This window comes from Triticum aestivum, chromosome 3D (genome assembly GCF_018294505.1).
Source record: "Triticum aestivum cultivar Chinese Spring chromosome 3D, IWGSC CS RefSeq v2.1, whole genome shotgun sequence".
NCBI classification, from domain to species: Eukaryota; Viridiplantae; Streptophyta; class Magnoliopsida; order Poales; family Poaceae; genus Triticum; species Triticum aestivum.
The window spans coordinates 89,668,378-89,679,992 of record NC_057802.1 but is presented as its reverse complement, the minus strand read 5'-3'; the positions used below and the strand labels follow the sequence as shown (position 1 = coordinate 89,679,992).

General features: G+C 47.5%; 1 protein-coding gene across 1 annotated transcript; it reads left to right on the top strand.

The window, feature by feature from the left end:
* Window positions 1-2,450: 2,450 nt before the first annotated feature.
* Window positions 2,451-3,887, top strand: LOC123074218 (BTB/POZ and MATH domain-containing protein 1-like). Its single transcript, XM_044497114.1, has one exon. It carries the CDS (start codon window positions 2,562-2,564, stop codon window positions 3,654-3,656), a length of 1,095 nt encoding a protein of 364 aa, XP_044353049.1. The 5' UTR covers window positions 2,451-2,561; the 3' UTR covers window positions 3,657-3,887.
* The last annotated feature ends 7,728 nt before the right edge of the window (window positions 3,888-11,615 follow it).

Sequence of the window (11,615 nt, the reverse complement as noted above, 5' to 3'; positions counted from 1 at the left end):
GTTACAACTTACAAACCGGTGCAATGATGGAAGACGATGATATTTCAAGCATTTGGGTGTACTAAACTGGATTCTAGCATTTAAAGCAGGTTGGCGGTTTAACAGAGGGCTAATGGTATATGATGAGTTATCAAAGTTTAAAGGATAAACCGCCCACAATGGTATAGAGGCTACAGATTTACAAAAATTTCTAAGTATGGCGCAAACAGATTTCATAGATCGGCGGTATAAATTTGGATCTGCCACAGTTCTAAAAAGAGGAAATAAATTTAACCTAAAATGGTGGCAGTGGAAGAACACGTTTGTTTGATTGGATCTCAGGCAGTAAAAGGTGTTTTCTGAGGTTGGCAAAGGACGCTGGACTATCATCGCCTACTTCTACTATCAGTTGCAAATCAAGTTATGAGATCTAAGAACAGAAAGAAGACGAACAGGGAAGAACACTGACGAACGGCGGAACCCTAATGCAGATCTGAGGTTGAAAAGGAAATGAACTCACCGGTGCTGCGGAACAGCGGAGGAGCGCCGCGTTGCTCTGGTTCGATCAGGTTGATGCAGCGGCCTTGGTTGATGCAGATACGAAGGTCGACGGCGGCGGCAGAGCTCGGGTTCTGAGACGTCGCGAGGAAGAAGAAGGAGACGAAGAGAAGGGGGGAAATGGAAAGGACCCTCGACCGTATTTATAAAGACGAAAGGATAAGGGTCAAGCGCAAGAATCGAGGAGCCTAACAAATGGATATGTGACAGATTTGTCGCCTCGATTGTCGGAGGCTCATTAATGAAGGTGAGGAATATACCATTTAAAATAACAGGTGACGTCATGGCGGTTTATTATGATTCTGGATGATGACGTCATGGCGGTTTACAAGATTTATGCAAAGATATGGAAGAAGAAATTTTCTCAAGGTTTTGGAGATTGACATGAACCAGTTCAAATCAATCTGGGGCCTAATGTTGGTACTAGGTGTAAACCGGCCAAGGAAGCCGGGTTATCCCCATAATGGATTGTTTATACTTAAAGCCCATGAAGACAAGGAATAAAGCGGTTCACTACAGAGACTCGAAGGCCCAAGGCCCAAAGGTAGATTAAGGGCCTATAGCTATAAACCGCCATGTAATACATGACTTGTATTGTAAGGTATGACAAAGTAGAGACCGAGCCGGTATGTGTATAAACCGGCATCGGGACTCTGTAAGCCGGCGGGCATCAACCTGTGTATATAAAGGCACGACCCGGCGGCGGTTCAAGGACAAGAAACAACAACTCGAGATCTAGGTAAAGCGATTCCGCTCCTCGATCCTCGAGACCACAGCAATTCCACCATAACTGGACGTAGGCTTTTACCTTCATGGCAAGGGGCCGAACCAGTATAACCCTCATGTCCTTTGTCCGTTTTAACCCCTTTAAGCTAACCCATTGCAATGGCTCCACGACTAAGTCCTTTCGCTAGGACATCTGCCGTGACAAACCCACGACGGGAGGTTAGTGGCATGACGTGCCGCCGAATATGGGCGCTGAGGCAATCCAAGAATTTCTCACTCTGGTGGACCGGATGCTACTTGTCCAGGTGGAGGTGGGGGTGCAGGGCAGTATCACCTGGTTGTGGGGAACTGATGCAAGGTTCTCTGCACGTTCTGCTTATCATGCACACTTCGCTGGCCGGATAGAAGTTGCTGGCGCTATACAAATTTGGAAGTCGCGAGCTCAGAACACATGCAAGATCTTCTCGTGGCTCGCCGCTAGGAGGAGATGTTGGACGGCTGACAGGCTGCAAAGACGCTTGATGCCGCACCCACCGGCATGTCCACTATGTGACCAGGAACCAGAGACGATTGACCACTTACTCCTTGGATGCGTGTTTGCGAGACAGGTCTGGTCGGCCATCACAAACAATTGGGGAAAACCCCAATGGACTCCAACTCATGGAGCGAAGCTAGTTCAATGGTGGACATCTTTGGGCATAGAGATGAGGATGAGGAAGGAAGTTTGGACGGTGATCACTTTGGTGGCATGGACTATTTGGAAGCACAGAAACGACGTCGTCTTCAACGGCACATTGCCTTCCGTCGACGTGGTGCTCGAGCGGATCAACGCGGAAGGAGAGAACTGGAGGGCTGCGTCGCTGTTACGGCAGCCGGGATCGCTCCCGGATAGGGTAGATAGGTTGGATAGTAGCGAGTAATTAGCATGAGGTGTGTGTTGGCCCATGCGGCCGTGGACTATATGTAACCGATTGTATCGCCATCTTGGCGCCTTCTATCTATGATCTCGATATGTCAACTTTGACGTATCCTTGAAAAAAACATCATTTGAATTATTTCGAGGAAAACGTAAGGCCCATTGAGTAACAGTAGGTGCCAAAGCCCATTTCCTCGAACGAAATTGCGCAGGCCCGTGTTGTAGAAGAGTCCCGATCCAGAACCTTTCCCAGAATAGAAAGGGTCGTCGTCCTCGCGTTCCCCTCCTCTGGCCTCCTCCATCCTCTCCAGTCTCCACTCCCCGCTCCATCCCTGCCGAATCCCACTAGCTCTGCACGGCGATACGCAAGAGGCTCGCCGCAATGTCGTCCAGCGCCTCCGAGATCGTGGCCGACACGACGCACGGGCGCCACCACCTGAAGATCGACGGCTACTCGATCACCAAGGCCACCCTGCCCACGGGGGAGTTCCTCAAGTCCCAGCCTTTCTCCGTCGGCGGCCGCCGCTGGGCCATCCAGTACTACCCCAACGGCGACCCGTCGTCGCACAAGGGCCACATCTCCCTCCACCTCGTCCTCGACGACGACGTCGCCGGAGAGGTGCGCGCGCAGGTCCAGTTCCGCTTTAAGGCGGAAAAGAACCAGGCGCTCTCCTTTCTCAAGAGCTGGGGCCGTAAGCCCGCGCCGCTGAAGCTCGGCAGGGTGGAGGCCGGCGAAGCTGGTGTCTGGGAGTGCCCGAATTTCGTCAGGAGGAAGACCCTGGAGGAATCGGACCATCTCAAGGACGACTCGTTCACCATCCGCTGCGATATCATCGTCGTCAACGAGTTCCGCGCCGATGGGGACCCGCCGCGGGCCGCCGCGCCAAGATCCATCCCTGTGCCCCCGTCCGACCTTGGCCAGCAGCTCGGCGACCTCCTCGCGGCCGACAAGGGCGCCGACGTCGTCTTCGAGGTCGGCGGCGAGACGTTCGCCGCGCACCGTTGGCTGCTCGCGGCCCGGTCGCCGGTCTTGAGCGCGGAGCTCTTCGGCTCGATGAGGGAGAGCGGCGGCGCCGGCGCGGTGCGCGTGGCCGACATGGAGGCGCAGGTCTTCAAGGCGCTGCTCCGCTTCATGTACACGGACTCCTGGCCGCTGGAGACGGCGGAAGAAGAGGAATTCGCCATGGCCCAGCATCTGCTCGTGGCGGCGGACAAGTATCGCATGGAGAGGCTCAAGCTGATCTGCGAGGACAAGCTGTGCAAGAACATCGCGGCGGGCACGGCGGCGAGCATCCTGGCGTTAGCTGAGGTGCACCACTGCCATGAGCTCAAAGGTGCATGCTTCCATTTCCTCAGCTCTCCGAAGAACCTGACGGCAGCCATGGCCGGCGACGACTTCGAGAATCTGCGCTCAAGCTTCCCCTCTCTTGTCAAGGAGTTGATTGCCACGTGCTCGATCGATGCCTCAGCTCAGTGATGGTTGATTATTGATTGATCCTAGGATGCTTATTGATTATATATGCTTTGCAAGCTACTCCTACTACTTACTAGCTACATATGCATGCTCTCTCTTGTTTCAGCAATGGTACTCTGGCGATTTAGTTTTCTTGTCATGTTCAAAAAGACTACATTCCTACTATCATTGCATTATGTGCAACCTTACCAATTAATTAATCAGTAATGAAGGGAATTGTGAGTTATCAGGTGACATTGCAGTTGAATCTCCATTTGTTCTGAAAATTCTTTTTTGGAGAAACGTCTATTCTGCAAATTATATGGTTAACCCATTGTGTTCTCCTCTAATAAAGAGTTTCGGATAAATAACGCATGGATTTTTCCTTAATGGTTTTACTAATCCAAGTTGCCTGTGATATTTTTTTGTCTGAGTTGATTTCTGAAAAGGGTGACTTCAATTTGCTGATGCACACATTACATTTTCACCCGGTTGCACATTTAGTGGAAGAACATTACTTGGGAGATCTTATTACCGTCAATCCTTGAGTTCAACATTGTGTATGATTTCCAGTTTGCACTAATTTTAGTTCTCAATGGAGGAATTGATAATCTCGCAAATCCATTATCTGTCGGTGCAAAAGAAATTTTGCTTCGATCCAGCATTGTCGCCTTGTCGGTGGTGGTGGCATTGTTAAAGACTTTATTACAAAGTTAGAAACCAGTAAATTTGGATGCCATTTTTCTTCAGTAAACTATTACTACCTCTGTATTGAAATATAAGACATTTTTGTAGGCCAGTTTAGCCTACAAAACCGTCTTATATTTTGATACGGAGGGAGTACTTTTGAAGGTTTTCAATGAATCACGGCGACAGGACCACTACAACATGTGTACTGATTTTGAATTATTTGAATCATCGGAAGCTATGATTTTGTGTTCCGTTATTATCTAGAAAAACACGACCACTGATTGCATTTGAATGCGTTTTTTGGGGTGCATTTGAATGCGTTGTTGATGTGATGGATTTTCATACTCTCTGAATGGGCATAGTGAACTTAATCACTGAAGAGATTTCAGATTACATACACCCAGCGAAGTCTAATCTAAATTTCAATTGAAGCAGCAGGGGCAACACATAGGAGAAACCCACCTGTTGAGTGCTATGCTAGCTTGTGAGATCATGGCTTGTCTCAAATTATCACTTCATCCATTCAGTACTGTAAAGAGAAATGCCCAGTTAAAATAATACCGGCGGCCTCAGGTTATTCAGGTCTCCCGGCAACACATACAAATGACAAAAATTGAACGGCACCAAAGTTCTTACCCCCAAAAATGCACCATACACTAATTACCATGGCGTGGTAACAAGAAGTTAAGCTGCGGTTTTTTCCATTGCCATGGTGGCAGCAGGCATGTCAGTCAGCGTCCCTACGTTTCCGCGACCGACTCCAAATTTGTTTACCATCTCTGCCGTGTATCCTAAATCTTTTAGAAGGCAGTGACTTGCAAAGAAACCAAATTCGATTGATGAAGCGGCTAGAAGGGGATACATAAACGGTGTTAATATGGTGTACAATCCCTTGTTAGCTCTTGACAGGTCTACTAGATGGATGTATTTAAACAACATTTAGCATGCAAAGAAGGTTGTTTGCCTAGTTAGGGATAAGAATCCTAGTTGTACTGCCTTCCTCCAATTGAGTACCACTGAATTGCAAGATCATTAACTTGCAATCAGATGTAATGTTAATGACTAAATAACATTTGCATTATATACCTCAGCCTGTGATGTACACCCCGTTTCTTTTTAGTCTGCATATAAGGTTTGGTCAAAGTCAAGCTTTGTAAAGTTTGACCAACTTTATATTAAAAAATATCATCATTCACAATATGAAATAAATATTATCTGATGCACCATGAAATGTATTTTCGTACTATATAGTTTTAATATTATAGATTTCCATATTTTTTCGTATAAATTTGATCAAACTTTGTGTAGTTTGACTTTGACCAAATTTTATACGCGGAGTAAAAAGAAACGGAGGGAGTATTGTCACAGCCCTAGCCTAGGGTAATGTAATAAATATATTAGAGAGCATTCATGCATCATATTTAATTCAAAAAAAAAGATTTGAGGGAAATTCAAAGCCTCAAAATTAAATAAAGGCTAAAAACCCAAAAATTCATCCAATTTTTCCAAAACGACCTGTTAAACCCTAAAAGTCTTGGCAAGTGCTTATAATAAGTATCAGATTCTTCCAGAAAATTATAAAGTTTTAAGAAGAATTATGTTGGGATTTGAATTTAAATCACTATTGTATTTGGCTAGGTTTATATTCTGCTATATAAATGGAATAAAAAATCAAAATTCCTGAAACTTTAGGTGTAGCCTTGAATTGGTCCACTGTAGTTCCATTTAAAATTTCAGAAGATTGGATTTTATTTGAACCTCTAATTGAATTCATATCAGAGGCAAATAAAATAAAAACATGAACAACAGAGAAATAAAAGTGGCAGAGCAACTTACCAGAGGCCCAGTACTGTAGGAGCCCAGCCAACCCAAGATACCAGTCATCCCAGATAGCCAACGAAATGATTCTTCTCTTGGACACTGCACAAGAGTCACGACACCTGTCCGCTGAAGAAAGAAAGTTGAGAGCCTTTTTGAAAGGCAAGTGCCTAGCCCTCGCATCCTTGGAAAGGATCCGATTGAGACAGAGAGCCAAAATCAGAGATTTGAGAGAGGGGGATGCTAACTCCAAATACTTCCACCTCAAAGCTAATGGACGCAGAAGGAAGCACCTCATCCCATGTCTTCAAGCTGGCGACCAGATGGCGTCCTCTATGGAGGAGAAACTGGAGATGGCGCACGATTTCTATCGAAATCTGCTTGGTGTCCCAGCTGCTAGACACAAGATCTTGAAGCTAGACTATCTAGGCCTTGTCAAGATATCTGCGGCAGCGGCACGCGACTTGGAGGCTCCTTTTTCCAGTGAGGAGATCAAGAAGGTGGTGAATGACATGCCCCCCGGGACCGGATGGATTTTCAGGTCTTTTCTACAAGACTTGTTGGGAGATCATTGAACATGACTTTATGGCAGTGATGGGGGCACTGCACCAGGGCCATTTCTCTTCCTTTGGTGGGCTGAACACATCCATACTCACTCTGTTGCCAAAGAAAGCAGAATCAATGCAGATTACCGACTTCAGGCCTATCAACTTAATTCACGGTGTGGCCAAAATCTTTGGCAAAGCTCTGGCAATCCGTCTGGCCCCGATGCTGCCGGGGATCATATCTAGTGTGCAAAGCGCGTTCGTTTCAGGTAGAAGTATTCATGAGAACTTCAAATTCGTAAGAAACGCGGCCAGAACTTTACACTGGAAGAAGAAACAGTCGGTTTTGATGAAGATCGATATATCCAAGGCATTCGACTGTCTTTCCTGGGAATTTCTCTTAGATATCTTGAAGGTCAGAGGCTTTTGGTAGCAAGTGGTGTTCCTGGATATGCGGTCTTCTAAGCTCGGCGTCCTCCTCAGTGCTCATCAACGGCGAAACCAGCTCTCCGTTCGCCCTGGGGAAGGGAGTCAGGCAGGGAGCTCCCTGTCGCCAGCCCTCTTCATCCTCGCCATCGACGCGTTGCAAGGCATGATTGATTGGGCCGGGCGCAATAACCTGCTGGCCAGCCTTGGTCTGAATAACAGGATACCGAGAGCATCTATTTTTGCTGACGACGCAGTTTTGTTCTTCACTCCAGCGACTTCAGACCTGCAGGTGATCGAGGACATGCTGCAACTTTTTGGGGAGGCCTCGGGTCTGAAGATTAATTTTGCTAAGAGCTCCATCACTTGCATCAGATGCGAGGAGAACCGAGCCGTGGAGATCGCCGCCTTCTTTGGCTGTCAGCATACTAGTTTTCCCCTAAAATACCAGGGGCTGCCACTATCAATATACAGGTTAAAGAGACAAGATATTCTCCCGATGATTGACAGATTCTCCAGTAAGATGAAAGGCTGGAAACCTAAGCTGCTGGCCCCGGCTGGAAGACTAGCTTTGACGAGTTCGGTGTTAATGGCCCTACCGATGCACTTTCTGTCAGTCTTCCCTCTACTGGTTTGGGCGCTCAAGATGATTGACAGAAGATGTAGAGGTTTTCTGTGGAAAGGAGAGGAGGACATCAATGGAGGGCATTGTTTGGTCCCTTGGGCCAAAGTTTGCAGACCAAAAGAATGGGGCGGGCTCGGCCTTCTCAATCTGAAGAATTTTGGGACTGCACTGAGATGCCGTTGGCTTTGGCTGGGCTGGAGACAAGGGAATCGACCATGGAAAATGCTTCCGGATCAGCAGGACAAGGATGCAGCTGCTATGTTCGATGCGGCATGTCGGGTAGCGCTCGGGAATGGCGCGACTGCAAGGTTCTGGACAGACAACTGGGCTCCAGGGGGACGGAGTATCGCGGTCTTGGCCCCTGCTTTGTTTTCCTTCGTGAAAGACTCCAAGTTGTCAGTTAAAGATGCTTTGCACAATCGAAGGTGGATCAAGGACATCAGAGGTGGCCTGTCAACACAGGCCTTGGCGCAATACTTATTGGTCTGGGATATTGCTCATGCTACTACCTTATCTGCTGTAACGGAGGATCACCTAGTGTGGAGGTTGACGGAGCATCATCAGTTCACGGTGAACAGCGCATACAAGATGTTTTTCACGGCCGGAGTCAGTTTTGCCTGTAACAAGTCAAAAGCCCCTGCGTGCTGCAAGTTTTTCATGTGGCTGGTTATACAGAGGAAGTGTCTGATGGCGGATAATCTCCAGCGACGTGGGTGGCCGTCCAATGACCACTGTCCGCTCTGCTTAATGTTTCCCGAGGACTGCACGCATCTGTTTCTGCTCTGCCGTTTCACGCAACAGCTCTGGATGATATTCCAGCAATGGTCCGGCGTCAGCTTCCCAACGCCTAACAGTAGTTCTGGAAGCACCGAGGTCTGGTGGCTGGAGGCGAGAAGGGCTATTCCAAAGCATGCACGCCGGAACTTCGATACCATTGTCATCCTCATTCACTGGAGGGTCTGGAAGGAGCGGAACGCTAGAATTTTTCAGCAAACTGCGTGTGATATTGATCGAGTCTTAGACCTCATCAGAGAGGACATAGGAGTATGGAGGTCGGCAGGGTGTGTGTCCGATCTGGGGAGCTAGAGGTGCTTGGTGTTGCCCCGCATGTTAGGGGAGGCATCTTGTACTAACAGTTCACGAGCTCCTAAACTGTGATACTCTTTTGTATGATCCTCTCTTCTCCTTCTAATGAAGATCGGCCAAATGCCCTTCGACAGGATACCAGTCGTCCCCCTACCTCCTCACACGAGTGACACGAGTGACATTGGAGTTTCTCAAAAACAAAAAACCAAGTGACATTGGAGTTTCTCAAAAACAAAAAACCAAGTGACACTAGTTTCGCTAAAAAAAGAGTGACAATGGTGAAATTCTAAAAACGAGTGACACCGGTGTTCTTCTAAAAAAAGAGTGACACTGGTGAAATTATCAAAAAAAAGAGTGACACGGTGTTCTTCTAGAAAAAAGAGTAGACACTAGTGCTTGTTGTGTCATCTCTAGGGAGCCACTAGTTAACGAGCGCTCCTTCGGGAGCCTTGCAACAATCAGCGCCATTTGACGCGCTCTCAGCCACTCGCCACGTGTCGCGCTCTGGACGTTCCCTCCGGATTTTATTTTTTTATTTTTTCGCACGCGTTTTCGGCTATTTAAACGGTTTTTTCGAGTTTTTTCGACATTTTGGTTTTTCACCGGTCTTTCTTAGCTTTTCGACAAAAAAATTTGGAATTTTTTTTGCACGAAAAATGCGTTCTCTTTTTTTCCTTCGTGAGAGCCACGGTTTTGCTTCCGCGAGAGGCACGGTTTTGCTTTAGCGAGAGTCACGGCCGTGCCTCTCGGAAATGGAAAAAACGCGTTTTCTATTTTTTTCCTTTCGCGAGAGTCATGGTTTTGCTTCAGCGAGAGGCACGGTTGTGCTTTCACGAGAGTCACGGCCGTGCCTCTCGAAAACGAAAAAAAACACGTTTTCTGTTTTTTCTCCTTTCGCGAGAGTCACGGTTTTGCTTCCGCGAGAGGCACGGTTGTGCTTTCGCGAGTCACGGTCGTGCCTCTCGGAAACGAAAAAAAATGCGTTTTTTGTTTTTGTTTTTCTTTCGCGAGAGTCACGGTTTTGCTTCCGCGAGAGGCACGGGTGTGCTTTCGCGAGAGTCACGGCCATGCCTCCTCGGAAACGAAAAAAACGTGTTTTCTCTTCTTTTTTCCTTCCGCGAGAGTCACGGTTTTGCTTCCACAAGAGACACGGTTGTGATTTCGTGAGAGGCACGGGCGTGCCTCTTTCGGAAAGGGAAAAACCCATGCTCCCGGTTCGGTTTTTGGCCGGTTTTTGCGTGAAAAAAAGTTCATAAAAACCTATCAACATGGGATCTATTTTGAAGATCTCAATGCGAGGAATCCAACGGTGAAAGCGATTTGATATTTGGACGCACGGTTTGAGAGATAAAACGTTTTGAATAAACAAATCTACGAAAAAAACTCAAGTTGCGATAAGTGACGCGCTGCATGTGCGCCATTTGTCGCAACATGGGAAGTTGGAGTGATCTTTGCAACGAGTACTCCTCAACTAATTATTTCGTCATCTCTAAGGGGTTCTTTTTAGGAAAACTCTTAGAATCAACCGACTGATTTTCTATCTACGTAAGCCTCCTCCCGAGCCGTCGGATTTGACGGACGCGTCGCAGCGCTGGGCCGTCAGATCGTCTACTCTAATCACGATTTTGACGCGGGTGCACTCTGGTCCCCTGGGTTCCCTTCGTCTATGTTCATTTTGAACTACATGTGCTGGTCCCTGACCTTTTTACACGAGTGTGCCCCTTTGCTGCCATAGCTAGATTCCTTTTGCATGCATGTGTTCTTTTGATCTCCACCGCCGCTCCACATGCTAATATAATATGCTGCCACATTGCCAGTTGGAGTAACCACAAGACACCACTAGCATTTAGAGAATTAACACCATGGTTATTGTTATTGTACAAAGATTGAGCAGTTGTATATTTGTATTAGTTGCCAAATTATGTACACCCGGTTGATCATAAACAACATCGAGAGGGTGCCCCTAATTTACGAACTAGACGTGTGGTGTTGCAAAGTTGGATGACTACTTGTACTGATGAAGGCATACAAAATGTTCCATTCGTCCACCATTTTTTTTCCTGTAAAACCGAACGGTCATGTTGCAAAGCCCGCCTCATGGCGCTGCATGCTGAAGGTGGACACATTGACGGTCCAAGACCAATCGACATCAAACTAGGATTGCTGTGTTGCAAAGTCGATCACGCGACGTTGAATGCTGCAAGCCGGATGCTTGACGTTGCAAGGCAATCAACGGAAAACCCAGACTGTCGTGCTGCAAAGTCGGCCGCACGAAATAGCGCAAGGAAACACTTGACGTTTCAAAGCGATCGAAAACCACTCAATTGGTTGTTGACATTAGTTATTTAGCTGCGATCACCGTTTGCAACACAAGTCATGTTGCACTCACCGTTTACAACTGATGGTGCGCTCGGGGAGGTTTGGAACTGGGCGGGCGTTGCAAACACTCACCACCGCAAAAAAATCGCCAACTTTGCGGCCGTCGCAACATCTCCCAAGTTACAGTCGACGTCGCACAACATCGCCCATGTTGCAGTGAATATCGCCAACATTGCGGCCGTCGCAACATCTCCCAAGTTACAGTCGTCGTCGCACAACATCGCCCATGTTGCAGTGAATATCACCAACATTGCGGCCGTTGCAACATCTCCCAAGTTACGATCGTCCTCGCACAACATCGCTCATGTTGCAGTGAACATCGCCGACATTGCGGCCGTCGCAACATCTCCCAAGTTGTAGTCGCAACATCTTTGTAACAAAATCCTCGAGCGCAACATGAGTCATGTTGCAACC

Excerpts from the sequence above, each read along its gene's own strand:
- LOC123074218 (XM_044497114.1), top strand. The coding sequence starts at position 2,562 with ATGTCGTCCAGCGCCTCCGAGATCGTGGCCGACACGACGCACGGGCGC.